The following is a 17739-nucleotide window of genomic DNA, read 5'->3' on the forward strand; positions in this document are numbered from 1 at the left end:
GCAGGGTCACCACGGGACGAGCTTGCTGGGGAGGGTACCCCATTTCTGGCGCTCTAAAACCCTTCGCGGGGAGGCAAACCCGCCGCCCCCCCCCACGCGCCGGGGCTCCAACCGCCGCCGCCACGGCCCTAATGGCCGTTACCCCGCGCGCCGCCGCCATGGCCGTTAGGGCCGTTACCCCGCGCGCCGCTCTGGCCGTTGTCCCGCCATGAGGTTCACATACACACATACACACACACACACACACACACACTGACACTCTCCGCCCCGGGGCGCGCTGCCGTGGCCGCCTCCCCGTCGCCACAAACGGCGCCGCGGCTGCTCCGGGGAAGGCCGCGACGGCGGCGGCTCCGCCTGCCCGGCCGGACGGCGACACCTCCGCGCGGCGGCTCCTCCCCGCGGGCGGCCGCGCCGCGCCTGTGGCAGGCGGGCAGCATGGCGGCCGTGGAGACGCGCGTGTGCGAGACGGCGGGCTGCAGCAGCGAGGCCAAGCTGCAGTGCCCCACCTGCCTCAAGCTGGGCATCCAGGGCTCCTACTTCTGCTCTCAGGTGAGCCCCGCGCCGCCGCCGCGCGGATCCCTCCCCGCGCCCGCCGGGAGCCCCGCGGCGGATCCGCGGCCCGCACCGGCCGGCTTTAGCTCTTGCCTCCTCCAGAGCCGCTTTTTGGGGGATTTTAGGGGCGATCCGCGCTTGGTCACCCCACTCCAGCTCAAGCCGGAGCCTGTGGGCCGGGGAGGCCCTCGGGCCGCAGCTGCTCGAGCCCGTGGGTAACGCAGATACCTGCAGGTCGTGACAGTGCCGTCCCTGGAGCACGTTTTCCCCCGTCCCCAACCCGTCTGACCGTGGATTTACTTATTTATTTGTCAGATCGCCCCTCATGGGGTAAAGGAGAGGCACTCGTCAGATCCCGGTGCATGTGCTCCTGTGCCTGGAGTCGCGTGGCTTCCATAGGCGTGGAGGACTTGTTGCGCTCAAAGCAGATTTTCCCTTTCCTCTAACTAAATAAGACATCTCAGGGTGTCAAGGAACAATGATGATACCTTTTTTTATTTGTTTGCTTGTTTCTCTCTTTATTTCTTTCTTTAAATCCTTTGGGTTTTAAGACTGCCACCCAGGGAGATTCACGTGGAGCCAGTTGTCATGTAACTATCAACTTCGGCTAACCCCATTCCATATTCCGTAGGCCTCAGCTCTGCCGACTTAACTGCAGCACTGCTAATAAACTTTACTCCCTAATTTAAATGGAACAAAGTGTCGGTGGTTGTTGAGTGCTTTTTTTTTTTTTGTACTGTAAATTTACAGTAAAACACACAGCCTAGTACTTTGAATCTTCTGTATGTGTCACTGCTGTTAGTTGAGAAAATACATATTTAATTCAAAGATCCAGGGTGGATTTCACTGTCAGAATTGCAATTCAGGGTAAAATGATTAAAATGTTGTAGATAAATGTAACAGAGGCATTCAGTCACATCAACTAGATACATTTATTAACTGGGCAAACTAATCTTTTCTGCTTCAAGGTGTAAACTGATCATTAGACTAGGCAGAAAATCTTCCCACGTGCGCATAACACACCCAGTGCACAGTTTCTGGTACTTTTAGGGGAAAGTACCTCTGATACCAGACGTTGAGAGTCGATGCTAAGTTGGATGGACTGCAATTACAAATTCTTCCTTTTTTTTTCCCCCGGTGTGATGTTTATAGGTGATTTGCAGGATGTGCCCTGCATTTACCATCGATTTTGACATCTTTGATATAAAAGTGAATACAAATGCTTCTTCAGCGTGTACAAACACTAGTCAATGATGACAATACCATTTGTTCGTGGACCAGAGAGGTCCATGAGGGACATTCTAGCAATGCCTCACTTCCCCACTCCCAACACAGCTAAATTTATATAGAGTGAAGAGATTTTATTAACTCTGTGCACAAAAAACATATTGTGTCAGGACATAGTCCTGTGGTCAGCCTGCAGTGACGGGCTTCAGCTCCCCACTTTGGGCCCAGGGCATCTGGGGATCAACGCTCTGCATCTCTTGCGTGCAGTGGAGAATCTGGAGACTCACTGCAGTGGCCTGTGTGGCACCAAGTGCTGTCAGGGGCGCAGCTGAGGGGCTGCTGACAACCTGGCACTCAGCCGTATCACCAAGCAGAGGAGTCTGAAAAGCCAGGAAACGTTGAACTTCCAGCAGGTTTCAGCTGGCAGCACTGCGGTGCTTAGCATTTATGAAACTTCTCCAGCATTACCTCCTCGGTGGACAGAATTTAACACTGGGGTTTGTTTTGTCCGTGGACTTCAAAAGGCAGAGCTGCACGACTTTAATTTAAAGAGTTTTCTTTCCATCGTGGCATGGTTAGGTGCATAAATAACTGTGATCAGCTACTAGGTAGAGCTACGATGTTATCCTACCCCAGCGTAGAGAGGAGATAACCTTAGGATTTTGTCGTTTGTGCTTCCTCTTTCCTTGGTAAAGTGCATTATCCTAGCTATTTATCTTCATTTATTATCCTAGTTATTTATCTTCATTTAGCTTAATAAATAAGGTATTGTCACTGCCAGCTACCTTCTTTCACTGTCTTACTTTTATAAGCGTGCATCTTCTACAGACAGTGTTACATGGGTGTCAGACCGAATTATTACATCCTGCTGCATCTTCTGAATGCAAAAACACAGACGCTCAGCATCACAAGAATATTGTTTCGTGGTACTAAGATGACTTTGCTATCGCAGCATCCCTTGAGAGATGCACATGCCGCTTTTGTGTAAATTATATGCAGTATGCGTAAACAGTAGGTGTTTATATACACAAATGATTTACACTTGATACATGCCTTTTACAGTCTGCTTCCTGCACAGGAAAAGTAGTAACTGATACATGATACAAGGATACATGAACCAAAGAGTAAGAGATTCTCTGCAAACCTGACAATAAAAATAAGAAAAAGTCAATTTTAAGTAGCTCAGTAAGTGCTGTTGAACTGTTTTGAAAGGATTTATTTTATTTTTCCCTTCATTTTTTTCTTAAGTGTTGATTTTTACAGTTTATTTGGTCACTATTTGGTAGTAATCATTGTGGTTTAGACAAAAATGCACTCTAGTGTAAAGCTAATTCTGCTTCATTGCGTGCTTCTGCCAGTATTTCAACTAGAAGATACTGGGCTGAGTCCCTAGGGTGGAAATCACCGAGAAGTGAGGGAAGGCTCAGCAGAGATGGCTCAGCAAAAACCAGAATCTTCTCCAGAAAGTGGCCACGATGGAGAGAGCTGCTGTGTTTTTGTCTGGAATTGCCCAGGCTGTGCAGATGTGTGATGTAGTGCTAGTGCAGTATAAAATGAGTTATGGGTATCTGTTCAGGCCAGGGCCCCCAAGAAGCATGGAAATGATTCTACACAAAATGCATGGGTTTTAAACGAGTGTTAAAAATGGGATGTGCAGCAGCACCTCCTCAGAGTGCTTTCCAGAAGTGCAGAGCAAGACTTGGGCATTTATTGATCGTACAGCGCGCGTGCAGTCGCTGTGAGGCCTTGCCCCACGCACGCGGCTGCAGTTGATGGATGCACATGCAGTGCACGCCGGCAATGTCTGCGTGCACGGCGCCTTGTCTGAAGCTACACTGTAGTCCTTGGGGCTGAGCTGCTGCCTCTCTGGAAATAGAGGACAAGTAAAATCTGAGAAACATACTAGGGAAAACTCAAACATATGGCAGCCTTACGCAGGACCCTCGTGTCGCTTTCAGCTGCAGGAAATAAAAAGGCAAAATGGAGGCTGTCAGATTCTGCTAGTGGTGCTGTTTGCCGAGCGTGCAGAAAGAGGAAAGACTCCTAGCCTTGGAGAGAAAGGAATGAGTTTGGAGAATATGTCTCCAAATTGCTCAGGGAAAAGGAGAATTGGCCACAAGTGGTTATCACAACTGGTCTCTCCTTTCCCCAGATGCTCCCTTATCTCCCAAGAAGTGAGACCTGCAGACTCAGTTTCCCCATAGTGAATGTGTTTGTGACCCTGTGAGTCCTAAGTTGTACAATCCTTCTTTTTCTTTGCAGCTCAGATCTCAGTTCAGAAGCAGAAGGGGTTCAAAAACATACCAGTATCCCCAAAATAGGGAATTTGGCTTTTTTATTGTTTCCTTAAGTATGTCTCAGTTAAAACCCATTCCTTTCCTCCTAGCGCTCCAGCAGAGAGAAGGTAATGGTGCAGCAGAAGGCCTGTGTGTGCAGTGGTTTGTAGAAATGTGATGGTAAAATCTTCCACTGTTGGTTCAAGATCATGTTTTCCTCTTGTTGCCTGAACCCTTATGTATCTCCCTGGCCTATCGTGTGCCAGGTCAGCAAAATGGCAAAAATCATGTATATGGTGTAGGAGAAGCCTACAGCAATAACTGGTTTTGCTAATGAGGGAAATACCAAAGAGTAAACTTGGCTGATCTGTGTACCAGGTACTGTGGTCTTGTGGATGCAGGTTGATAAGCACTGGTTGCAGACTGCATAGAAAACGGGCAGAAGGGGGCTCTGCTAGCGTAGGCAGTGATGCCTGCACAGCAAAGCTCGTGGAACCGGGGCAGACTCTGCTACACCGGGTTTAGTTGGCAGGTCTGCTGTCTCAGAGAGGTTTGGGGCTGTATACATTATGTGGGATCCGTTCTGGCGCTGGTCAGCAGCCCTGTGGTGATGAGTCAGCATTGGGATTATCTTCCCTTATAAAGGGGGAAAAAAAAAAAAAAGTTTGCTTCCAGCCTGTTACTTCAGAAATTCAGATATTTCTCTAAATGATTGGAATTACTCTTTCCACACAGTTGTTGTAAGTACACACAGCCAGTGAATTAGACTTTGAGCTACAAAACCAATAAATTACCTACTTAGTACACTAAAGGATAATCTTTAATGCCTTCTTCAGCAGCTTTCCTATTCAGCTCTCTCATTTGCTCACCTGTTTTTTTTCCTCATTTTAAACTGTCCTTAACTGCCAACCATTTTCATATCCCCCTTTGCTGATTCATTGATTTTTTCCCCTTCTCCTATTAACTTCTTTCTGTTCTCAGGTGAAGGAGAAAAATACCAGCCCCTTCACATTCTGTTTCCTTGCTTTTCATTTATTTTTTCTACTTTTTTCTCCCTCTCTTTTTCCTATTTCTATTCAGTAGTCCCCATAGCCCCCACTCTTTTTTTTCCCCAGTTGATCTCTTTCTCTTGCCTACCTGCTATGATGCTGTTCCCTGATGCTGGAGAAGAAGGCAGGAAGGATGCAACTAGCAGGAGGAGGTGACTTCTTGTAGGACCGTGGGAGGCTCACTTGCGCCACTGCAGTGCCAGGAGACTTGGTATGGAGTGAGAGAGACCCAGTGAACCCTGAGCCTCATGTTCCAGCAAACAGCACAGGGATTCAACCATCCTGCAGCATCCATGGTGTCCGGTTACTCATTACAGTCATAAGGAGACAATATTTAGTAGAGAAGATTAAATCAGTGCATTTCCCTTTGGTGGGTGCATCTGTTTGGCTATGCTTGTTGCCTCTTCTGGCTCAGACTCTTGAATGTAATATTTTCTAGTGTTACAATTGTCAGTTATGTAGCATTTACTGCATGTTGCTACAAGGGTTTATATATTTTTTATTTTTTTAAAATAACAGTTATTCTTTTATTTTGTGGAAATGATATGCCTGCCCAAGATAAAACTACTTAAAAATATATGTCTATTGTTTGCAATTCTAGGAATGTTTTAAAGGAAGCTGGGCTACTCACAAGTTATTACACAAGAAAGCAAGTAAGTAAATTCCTTATTCAGTTCTAATATTCTGTTTTGAAAACGATTCCCTTCTGTGCATTCACCCCGCTCACCATCATCTCATCATCCATTGCTTTTTCTTTGTTTAATATAGTTGGTTGGAGGATGTATTTTAGCAAGAGTTTTGCCAAATTTATTTGAAGATAATGTGTCTGTATGCTTCAGTTACAGCAGGTAGTATAGAAAAACTGATAGATTTTCCTTTATGTCTTTCTCTGTGCAATAATGCCCTTCCTTGAGCTTTGTTAACAAGTGTTTGGTAGATAGCACTGCCTGCTATTTCCTCTATTTCCTTCTAATCTATTAGAATCTTGCTGCTCTGACTGGATTCAGCAGTCAAAACCCTTTCAACAGACAAGGAGCACCAGTGGAGTAACTATAATCTAGGAGTTTAAATTCAGCACCCTCCCACCTTCAACAAAAGGCCAATCCCATCAAGCTCTGCTGCAAAGGGAATTAGAATTAAAAAGAAAGTGGCATGGCAAAAAGCCAAATTCTGGTGCAGTCCTCCACTGCTGCTGTTTTATCTGAGAGCATTTTTTTTGACAATACCGCTAAATCCTGAGTCTTCCTGGCTTCTTGCTGAGCCCAGTCTTCGTGGGTTTGGTCCTGATAACTGTCATGTCTTCCATGTCATAAACTGTGTTGAAGCATCCCAGGAGAACCCGAAGTATCACCTGTTAAAAACTTGAGGGTGTTTTATTATTATTATTTCTGTGTTGTTCACCTAAACTCACGTGAATAGAAGGCTTAATGTCAGCCACTCAGATTCTGAGGAACTCAAGTTGAGGGCTGCTGTAGCCAACTTTTTGCATCTCCTAATTCTTGTGAGATCTGAAAAGATAAATCAAACTTAAATTATGTGGTTTGAGTTAGATCAGTGCTACCACACTCTTCCCTAGCCTTTGCCCTCTCTTTCCAAGTACATTTTTCCTGTGATAATGCTCAGAATGCTTCAATCTTGCTTGATGCGTCAGTGCTTGAATCAGGACCTGCTTCAATCGTCCATGTGCCAGCCATCAATCTACTCTCTTAAATTTGTTGTTTGTGAAGGAAGGCATCAGTGGATCACATCAGGCATAAGTTTTACATCTACCTCCAGCAGATTAAAACCATCTTATAAAGCACATATGCTGCCTGTTCCGAAATGCAGAAGAGGCTGTACCCTCTCTCTGCCCCTCAGGACAGAATGATAGTGAACCCTGTGTGTTGAAAATCATAGTCAAATGCCCTTTACCCACCCAGATAATTTCTGTCTTTGAATACTAAGAGAAATCGCGCAGGAGAGGAACCCCCAGCTACAGTACAGGACTGTTCGTTAAAGAGATGGAGAGTGTTTCAGCAGAAGTATGTTTCTCCCCAAGAATCAAAACAAGCACAGAAACATGTTTTAGAACTGATTATGAACATAGACATCAATAACAATTTCATTTCATTTGGGCCTTCAGTACTGCTGTCCTGACATTGCTCAGTTTGCCACTGGGTAAAGATACGGTTGGCATATGAATTGAATGTGAATTTTGAATGTGAAAAACCCAAGGACAAAATAAGTTGAAAATTATTAGCTAAACTTATTTGTCAGCAGCATTTTAAAAAAGCCAAGTAGGATTAAATCTGTATTTATATACTTTCAGTTTGCTCTCTGGATACAAAACTTTTTATTCTTGATAGGCTGCTGCAATTTATTTTTCTTTTCAGAAGATGAAAAAGCTAAACGTGAGGTTTCCTCTTGGACCTTGGAAGGTGATATTAACACAAACCCCTGGTCTGGTTATCGATATACGGGTAAACTCAGACCACATTATCCACTGGTAAGTAGCAAATGTCGCTCTGTTTCAGCATTGCAGGAAAAGGTTCCACATTTAGCATTTAAATAATTGGTTTATTTAGAAACCTAGCATCCTCTCCGTAGTCTTCTCCATCTGTTACAGACTGGGGGAATAGATTTACAGACCCTGAGACCTTGTGTGCTTATTGGTAGCACTGGAAAAAAGGGTCTTTTTGATGTTTCCTTGGTCATGTAGTTAACGGTGCTGTTACTAAGCCCCTTGTTTTTGTTGTTGTTGTTGTTGTTGTTGTTGTTGTTGTTGTTGTTGTTGTTGTTGTTGTTGTTTTTTCCTTTGTCCCCCCAGCTGCTGTATATAAAATTATAAGAAAAAAAGCCCTAAGAAATAGGGTGGTAATTAAAGACAACAATATCACCAGTGTGTACAAATAATGAAAAGAAGGGAAAGTGCATCTGGAACCAGAGCATATGCAGTCTGGAAAGTATCATAATATACATTAGAATATAACAATGATAATGCATTACAAAAGCAAATTTTTTTATTTGACAAATAGAATTGCTTTTACAAAGCTGTGGAGGTGGCTGTTAGAGGTTGTCTAATATAAAGAGTTACAAGCTTTGCTGAGTATTGCTGACAGGAGGTGTTGTGGGGTGTTTGCCTACAGTGGAATTAGCCATGTTTCACTGTATTTGACTTTGCTGCATGGGTCTCTGTTTTTATGACAGTAATAAATACTCTTGCAGTCTAACCAGCTTTGACTATGATTTATTTAGACGCCAACAAGGCCTGTGCCAAGCTATATTCAGAGACCGGATTATGCCGATCACCCGCTAGGTAACTTGAAATAAATCACAATTGCCGTGTGTTACACCTGTGTGCATGTGTGTTTCTTCAGATGAAGAAGCCTGTAAAGCATCGAGATGCTGGAAAAGGGATTCTCTTTTATTTGTTCTTCTCAGTTGGGCCCCTTCTTCCCTTACAGTAGCTTATTGATCTTTTCCAAAATATAGTTACAATTATTTCATAGAAGTCCGGAGTTTGTAGTGAGTCGTCTTCTCTTTCCTATACACCTCTGAAGAACAAAAACACCCCAGTAAGTCCCACCTCTGTGGCTTACTTGATAAGCAGCTACAAACCTGTCACACAAGTCAGCTGCAGCATATGAATTCTTTAAGGCCATTCTCAGTGACTTCACTCTGTTTAGGGAATATAAATATTTAAACAATGCAATGCTGCATTTTAGGGGCTCATTCAGCTATGTGAGTGCCCTTTACCACTTTGTGAGAGCACATTTGGGAATACACTCAAACCATTTCTGAGCACTGAGAGTGCTTATAACCAACTGGGCATGATGGTTGTGCCCAGCAAGTGGATGGATCCTGAATTCTGGGCATTAAAAGGTGGTGGAAGGCTTAAGAATCCAAGTAAAGCTGGGTGATGGTGATAATGCTTTTATTACTGGTGGGTTCATTATTTGTCTGTAGTGAAAAGAGGCATACTTTTATTACCATTGGGAAAATAAGGAAGTTGCTTGGTTTGGAACTGTCTAGCAATTGCTCCTCTGTATAACATCATGTTCTCTCTCTTTTTTTTTTTAATTTTCAGGAATGTCTGAATCAGAACAGGCTTTAAAAGGAACCTCTCAAATAAAAATCCTCTCATCTGAGGATATAGAAGGGATGCGGGTAGTTTGTAGGGTAAGGAGGTTGTGTTTTTCATTACAAAGTTCCTTTATTCTCGAAAAATCTTATCGCAGGTTCCTGAATAAGAACTATTCCACTGTGATCATTTCCTTGTGCATAAAGTCTTTGCTCTGAAATGTATTTAAATAGTCTCTTTTATGTTTGCAATATTTAAGGGATCTGTGGTCCAAATCTTAATATTAAGGAATGTATTTAAGTGTCCCTGATGTCTTATTAATACAAAATATAGACACCTCAAAATCTTTTAAAAGTCCCAGTCTGCCCAGCTTTTCCAGTAGTCTCAATATATTTCACGCAAATGTATTGCTAACTTTCTAAGTATTATACCTGGTCTCATTTTAAATAAGTTTTTTTGTTTTGTTTTTGTCTTCCTTATTTGCAGCTTGCTAGAGAAGTATTGGATGTTGCTGCCATGATGGTGAAAGCAGGTGTAACTACTGAAGAAATTGATCATGCTGTCCACTTAGTAAGGTTATTTTAGTGTTCTTTTGGTTCTAATAACTGTCCTTTCAGTATGTTTGTTGTGTGTTTTTGCCTGTGTGTGCACTCATTTTCTTTATTCCAGAGTGTCCAGTTCCCAGTTTGAAGCTACTAGGTAGCACAGATGTTAGAAACCTATTTAGCACAATGTTAAATTCAAAAATGAATCCGCAGTTAGGAACTTCTGGGGCTCCATCTGTAATTTTCAGCTTCAAATTTTCCCTCCAAGTTCTTTCATATATTTTCTTTGCTAGGGGTATCAACTGATATCCCCAATTAGTATTTAGCACTCTTAAAATAGTAATATTTTTAAAAAATATTACTATATTTTTAAAAAGTAAAAATTAATTAAAATTAAAAAAGTAAAAAAAAAAATTACTATATTTTTTAAAAAGTGAGAACAATAATATTTTTCCAGAATTGCACAATATGCCACTTAGTGTGCTTATGTATGCGTGCATATATAAAATATATGTATTGGTTTTGCTGGAATCCAGGCAAGAATATTAGAGGAAAACAAAGGCAGCAGCATATGTTTTTAAAGTCAGGATTAAAGGGTAGTACCAAATGTAGTTGTGTATAGCTGATCTCTTATTTGTTTAAAGTTTTAGAACAGATACTTAAAGGCACTCCTTGAAAATAGCTGGGGGTTTTTTTATCAAATATGTATTTCCGTGCATCATTTGAATGTCAATACTTTAGCATCTGTAGCTGAACATAAAAATGAGAAGAAAAAAATTAAACTACCCTTATTTCCTTTTTGCAAAACTGATTTGAAACATGAAGCTTTACAAAAATATTCTTAATGCCCTGCAAAAAGGAGGAAAGCTTGAAGAAACTTATTTTCAGGAGTCACTGCTTTTCAAAATATAATTCATATTGTAAAACTGTTATGCTTACACTTTTTCTTTGTATAAAGCTTGCTAATATAAATTATAAATTGTATTCTTTTAAATCTGATTTAGGCTTGTATTGCAAGGAATTGCTATCCTTCCCCTCTGAATTACTATAATTTCCCTAAGTCATGCTGTACATCAGTGAATGAAGTGATCTGCCATGGAATTCCTGATAGGAGACCTTTGCAGGAAGGAGATATTGTTAACGGTAAGGGTTAAGAAAATGTGTGTGTATGTGTAGCCATTTGGCCAAAGAGCCTGAAACAGGATTTCAGAATCATAGCAAAACTTAGAGGAAAAAAATAAGCTTGGAAGAGACCACCGGTGACATCTAGTCCAACTTTCTCCCCAAGCAGGGCAAAGTAACATTTTGCTACTGGGCTGTCCCCCTGTGAGCAGTTTCTTGACCAACACTGATCTCTGAGCAAACTGGCATATTTTTGTTCCCCCTTTCCAACCTTATTCCCACCCATGGGGTTCATGCTCAGTAAGAAACGCCGCATTTTTGGCTGCAAACGATTTGTGCAGAGGTGTAGCTTACTGTTCTAACCATGTAGCGAAATTGCTGAAGTTAAAAGATGGGTTTTTACCCATCATTACCTAATGACTTTAATTTTGCTCTGTTGGCGCTGGAATTAATTTTATGGACATACTTTAACCAGGTAAATCACCATGGAGTCAAAAATACATTTTACCCATAAAACCACTCCTAAACAGTAAATGGTCCATGGCAATGTTACATCAGTGTTGTGTGGGCTTTTTTGGTTTTCGTCAAGACATTGAACAATAAAACACTGTCTTTTTTACTAATGCCATAAAATATACAGGATAAGTACTAGAGAACTAGTACTGCTGGAACAGCTTTCACATCTGCAATTCTTCCAAAGTAATTCCATGACTTCAGAATTATAATACTACATTTTTACATGTTTTTATTGTCCTTTTTGCAAATCAAGAGACAAAAAGGGAGATAAACAGTGGTAGTATTATGGTATGTCTGGTATTTGTTGCAGTGGATATTACTGTCTATCGTAATGGTTACCATGGAGATCTGAATGAGACATTTTATGTTGGAGAAGTTGATGAGGGTGCGAGGAGACTTGTCCAAACAACTTACGAGTGCCTAATGCAAGCCATCGATGCAGGTAAAGCGTTTTGCTGAGAACTGCTTTGAGCGTTTTGATCAAAGTGTTATCCTTTTGGTCTCAAACATATTGCTATTACAAACATAATTGCCTATATTTGCCATTACCTGGGAATTACTTACATGGTAGAACTCTTCTTACTCTATGTCACTAGTAGACAATGTATGTTGTTTGATACAGTGATTCTTCAAACACTGCTGGGGTTGTTGCAATTCTTATTGTAAGCAGATGTTCACAAGGAAAATGTAATTGCTGAGGTGATCCACATAACATATTTAAATAGAAACAGCTCTCTGGACAATTAGTAAGATAAATAAGACAATCCTGGATCTGAATTGTTCATAGAGTGTGAAGAACAAAGTGTGTATTGGAAACAAAAGAAGGGCTTGCTATTTTTTTTTTTGCTAATTTGGATGCTAATGTTAAATGAAGTAAAACACTGGTCGAAGACTTGAAAACACACTTCTCCCCGCTACCATCCTCCACCCCTGATTTGATGTTTATTTCCATCTAAAGCTAATTAGGAGCTCATGATTTTAAATTATGTGAATGTGTCAGGGAAGACATCCATCTCTTTCAGCACCTGCAGGGCTTTAATTACATTGTTCAGGTATAGCTCAGATAGCTTCAGTGAGAAAAAAAAAAAATCCATGGAACTGATACATCATGTGCCTTCCATGTGATCCAAAAAATACTGTAGGACCAAGCTGTGAAGAATATAGATTACCTATTTACGCAGGTTTGCTATTCTTAAATGAACACTTTGTCTTTCAGAGCTAAATCAAAGTAATGTTTATCTTTGTCTCTGTGCTTTATTTTTATAGCAGGTTTGCTATATATATAATATCCTGCTTTAGATATGTAAGCTACAACAATTATTCATCTTTATGTTCATTATAAAGAGATTTAAATTCTCAGTGTAACTTTTCTTGCAGCTTTTTGGGTGTTGTAGCAGTTTTTAATGGGTTTTAGACATACCGTGATAATAAGGATTTCAGCTGCAGGTTTCTCGGCTGCCACAAGGCAGTATCAATTCCATGTTTACACCACCTTAAATTCTGGGTTTTTGACCAGCAGAGTGTTCACTATGAGAGAAAATTGAGAGAAAGAGGAGGGGGTCTCCTTGGTGCACTGAGATGAGTTGCTTGGATTTGTGAAGCCTGAAGGAGCTGATCTACATTACCTCACAACAACTTAGCACAAAGCAAATAAGCTTAGAGACACTCTTTTTTTTTTTTTGCCTTTGTGTCCCTCATGTGTAATCATTTTTCCTATGTGTGTGCTTGTCACATAGTGGTGGGGGAAAGAACTCCATATTAAAATTCAGTTCATACATTTGTCAGAAGCAGCACTGGTGCTGTAGTTATGAAAGGCTGCCGAGTACTCTGGTCATCTCGGTAGTTTTTAACTTCAAATGTCCACATTCTTTTAATATATGAGCACTCACTCCCATGAGAGGAAGAAATGTTTTCGTGAAGGAGTTTCCTTCTTTCTCTCTCTTTTTCTTTTCTTTTTCTTTTTTTTCTCCTATGAGCCTGTGTCCTCCCTATTCGTCAGATCATTTAGATACTTGGTGGATTAAGAGATTGCGGTGGAGGGAGAGTGCTATATGCAAAAACATATAGAAGCCACCACTGTTACAGAGATTCTGTTTGCTGAATGGTGCGAGATGCTTGAAAAAAACCTATATAAATTTGTATCTGGCTATATTATTTTCATTTTTCAGTAAAACCTGGTGTTCGGTATAGAGAACTTGGAAACATTATTCAGAAACATGCTCAAGCAAATGGATTTTCAGTGGTTCGGAGCTACTGTGGGCATGGAATCCATAAACTTTTCCATACAGCCCCCAATGTGCCACATTATGCCAGTGAGTATTTGCTTTGTGTTGTCTTGTAGACAGGACATGGTTTGCAATAAATGCACCCAGTCTGCTTGCTCGTATTCTAAAAAAAGTAGCATTTTGCTTGACAGCCACCAAGTTGGCATTTTTACACTTACAGAATATATATGTATGTTCTACATATAATAAATATATTTATATGTCTTTATACTCCAGATGATTTTTTTGTTGATTTTTTTGGTATTACAAGTTGTCGGGAATTCTTATATTACACTTGTTCACTGTTTTTGTAGAACTGGAATTGAACAATTCACTTGAATACATTTTACAAGATTGGAGAGGGGGAAAAGGAAAGAAGGAAAAGAAATTTGAATGTGTGATTGGGCCTTTTCTTAAGGGTTTTTCTGGCTTTACATAATTGTGCTATATTCTTGTAGGAGGAGTCATTCATTTCCTACGATAGGATGGCTTTTTCTAACTTACTGCTTTTATTGCAGAAAACAAGGCAGTTGGAGTAATGAAGCCAGGACATGTATTTACAATCGAACCAATGATCTGCGAAGGTGAGCAACTGATATTCCCAAAAGTGATCAACTAAATTTACCCTGCTTGTTATTACAGTAAAATAGTTACTCTTCTTTAATGTACTATAAAGGTGTACTGGAAGGGTAATACTGATCTTGCCTAGTATAGTTGGCTGATTTACTCCCTTCCCACCACCTCGCTTGGGTGAATCGCATCTCATATTTAAATTGTGATGGACTATTTTTATATTTTCAGGTGGTTGGCAAGATGAAACGTGGCCTGATGGCTGGACTGCAGTAACAAGAGATGGAAAACGATCTGCCCAGTTTGAACACACTCTGCTCGTCACCGATACAGGCTGTGAGATCCTAACCCGGCGGCTGGATAGCTTTCGTCCACATTTCATGTCCCAGTGATAGTCTAGACTGAGTGGGTGGATCTGAAAGAGATATATTTTTTTTGTCTCTGTACTATGCAGTTTATTAAGAGTACAGAACAGAGGGGGAGTTCATCATTTATTTTGTTCTCACTGACTGTAGTTAAAAGAGGAATATCTTGAAGAACCTGACCCAATGTCTGGAAAAGCAGAGAAGGATTTAAAATATTTTCTGCTTTCCTCCTACCTACAACATGTACTATATTTTTCTTTTTCTTTTTTTTCTTCAATTACTTCTTTAGTATCTTTCTTCCAATTAGATCTGCAGTTGCTTCTGTTGCTGCCACAATACTAGCTACAAAAACATGGGGTTACCTTTCCCACTAGGACTTGATATTTTGGGATCCAGGTTTTTTCACTACTTTAGTGTGCTCTGTCTCTCTTGGTGCCCAAGTGGCGCCTGAATTTTAAGTGTTCCTAGTTCCAAAGATCTGCTCTTGCTTCTGCAAATACTGTTGTAATGGGCTGTGTCTTGTTTATCAGTTGAGAAGAGTTGTGGGGAAGAAGGAGAGATGCATGTTGCCAGGAATAGTTTGCCCTTACGTTTAATCTGTCCCATTTCTCTGCTGATTGCCTCTGTTATAATTGTGACTGTTGGTGACACACTGTGTTAATGGCGGGACTTACTTTTATTGCTGGAGAATGATAGTACCAACTCCCTGCGGGGAAAATTGCTAAATTCTGTCTTAAGTGCAGCTCCCTGGAATGAGCAGTTTCTCTGCTGAGCTGCATTTGGCAATCTCTTGCTCAGAAAGCTCAGTGAAACTGCTATATCTGACTTGAGAAAGGAATTACACAAGAAACTGAAAACTCACATATGCCATGGGATCCCTGGGCGAGTTAGCTATGGGGCATTTTCTAAAGGGGCACCCACAGTAGCTGGGAGGATTGGATTTGCAAGACTTCCAGTGAGATAAGTATGCATCTCAGGAAAAGTCTGAGTGTGAGAACAGGAAGCATCTTCATTTTTTTTTAAACAGTTATTTTCCTCAAACAGTTGAATGAGTTTCATGGCTTAGGGGGACAGCTGTGAAAACTGATTGTTTCCCTCAGACTGGGTATAGGGTGGGCCACAACAGAACACATACCACTTTCTTATCTGTTAATGTGTCATGCTAAGCTGGAAACGGTCACCTTAAGGATTGCAGACTGATTAAGCCTCTGTCTTCTTCCTACCCTTCTTTTCCCCCCATCCACTTCCTTTCCAAAAACCTTTGTTTTGTCTGCAAGGGAGTCTATTTTTTTTTCTTTTTTTCTGAGCTGTAATTAAAATTATTTCAGACCCCACAGCAGACTTCAGGTCTCACACCACTGTAACACAAGAAATAGCTGAACCAATGCAGACATATTAAATCATGCAATCATGGGCATAACACGCACCTTTCACAAGGTATATGGTGAATCTGTCACATTAGACCTAACCTTTTGAGCACTGCATGCCCTTGGCCCCCCATGGCACTGCAGAATCTCAATGGGGGCAAGGGGTTAGTGCTTCACAGAACTGGACTTGCTCTGTGTACTACCAAATACCAAACCTACCAGAAAATGTCTTCTCTCCCCTGAGTGCCTCACTCTGCTGTAAGAATATCAGTGCAGTAACATTTTCATTACCTTTATATTTTAATTATGCAGTAAAGTGACCTGAAATGATGCATATGGAGTGTGTGCGTATGCATGCACATGTGTGTGTATGCATGCACTTGGGTATGTATGCATGTGTGTGTGGGTGTAGGTTTTAACTAAACAGACTGTAGTACCTGAGGTTTGCCCACCATATCACTCACCTGAATGGTTACAACTGTCTTGCATTTTCTGTGTGTGTGTGTGTGTGTGTGTGTGTGTGTGTGTGATGGGAGGGCTTCCTTTTTTCATCTATAAAATAAAAGTTGCAGCTGCTTTTAATGGAAATTACATTTTTGTGATTCAAAAACAGACACAGTGTTCTCAATTATAGCTGGGTTTGCTTGCACTAATGCAAACCCTACTGATAGATGCATGCAGCCAGTTAAAAATCATGCTTAAACTTGTGCATGCATCACTTGAATGCTTGTCTTTGCACAAAGACAACCACATTGAGCACTGCAGGTGCTAAGCTCTCATACTGTGCATTTCTGCTTATAAACTGAAATCACAGTAACACAGAATCACAGAATCATAGAACTGTTAAGTTGGAAAGGACCTCTAGGGGTCATCTAGTCCAACCCCCTACACATGCAGGGTCACCTAGAGCACGTGGCACAGGACTGCCACGGGTTTTGAAGATCTCCAGAGAAGGAGACTCCACAACCTCTCTGGGCAGCCTGTTCCAGCGCTCTGCCACCCTCACTGTTAAGAAATTTTTCCTTAAGTTCCTGTGGAACTTTTGATGCTTCAGTTTGTGGCCATTACCTCTAGTTCTGTCAGTGGCCACCACTGCAAAGAGACCAGCACCATCCTCCCCACTGCCTCCCTTGAGGTGCTTATAGACACTGCTCAGGTCCCCTCTCAGCCTTCTCTTCTCCAGGCTGAACAGGCCCAGCTCCCTCAGCCTCTCCTCACAGGGCAGATGTTCCAGGCCCCTGATCATCCTTGTGGCCCTGCGCTGGACTCTCTCCAGCAGCTCCACATCCCTCTTGTACTGTGGGGCCCAGAACTGGACACAATACTCCAGATGCGGCCTCACCAGGGCTGAGTAGAGGGGCAGGATCACCTCCCTCGACCTGCTGGAGACGCTCTTCTTAACACACCCCAGGATCCCATTGGCCTTCTTGGCCACAAGAGCACACTGCTGCCTCATGGTCAACTTGTTGTCCAAACTGTTTACTGAGTTAATGAACTTAATTGAAAAATTCAGGCATCATCTATACCTGTTACACATAAGAAAACAAATGAGTCTGAAGAACAGAACTTATTTTCATTCCACTGTTTTGTGAGTTCCCCTTTACCCCCACCTCTCTAGGTATAGCTTTGCTTACCCTTGCATATTGGACTTGTGCTGGCTGGGTTTGGAAAGCATTCCGTTTTTCAGAATTTTCAGACATAGCAAGCTGATGCAAACTTCTTGTAAGATAAGACAGCAAATAGTGCTTTTTAAAAACTATGCACACTCCTACCAAAAACATAATCATGCAGTCTGGCCTGAAGCATTTCCCTTTACTACCATCTTT

The 17739-nt window shown here is 41.6% G+C and overlaps 1 protein-coding gene across 2 annotated transcripts; it reads left to right on the top strand.

Annotated features, from left to right (window-relative positions):
- The first annotated feature begins 393 nt into the window (after nt 1-393).
- Nucleotides 394-15212, top strand: METAP1 (methionyl aminopeptidase 1). Of its 2 annotated transcripts, none has more exons than XM_088529519.1 (11): nt 394-549; nt 5706-5757; nt 7477-7589; nt 8339-8399; nt 9171-9262; nt 9651-9734; nt 10714-10852; nt 11658-11789; nt 13516-13659; nt 14130-14195; nt 14413-15212. In XM_088529519.1, exons 1-11 carry the CDS (start codon nt 436-438, stop codon nt 14571-14573), a joined length of 1158 nt encoding a protein of 385 aa, XP_088385645.1. In that variant the 5' UTR covers nt 394-435; the 3' UTR covers nt 14574-15212. The 2 variants fall into 2 exon arrangements, with proteins under 2 accessions (XP_088385645.1, XP_088385654.1); XM_088529528.1 differs by having other exon boundaries at nt 7480-7589.
- The last annotated feature ends 2527 nt before the right edge of the window (nt 15213-17739 follow it).

Source organism: Tinamus guttatus, unplaced genomic scaffold, assembly GCF_059628265.1.
Source record: "Tinamus guttatus ecotype Peru unplaced genomic scaffold, ASM5962826v1 Tinamus_guttatus_pri_ptg000028l, whole genome shotgun sequence".
NCBI classification, from domain to species: domain Eukaryota; kingdom Metazoa; phylum Chordata; class Aves; order Tinamiformes; family Tinamidae; genus Tinamus; species Tinamus guttatus.

Excerpts from the sequence above, each read along its gene's own strand:
- METAP1 (XM_088529519.1), top strand. The coding sequence starts at position 436 with ATGGCGGCCGTGGAGACGCGCGTGTGCGAGACGGCGGGCTGCAGCAGC. Across the intron at positions 8,400-9,170 it reads TTATGCCGATCACCCGCTAG|GAATGTCTGAATCAGAACAG; the intron begins GTAACTTGAAAT and ends TTTAATTTTCAG. Across the intron at positions 10,853-11,657 it reads GGAAGGAGATATTGTTAACG|TGGATATTACTGTCTATCGT; the intron begins GTAAGGGTTAAG and ends TATTTGTTGCAG.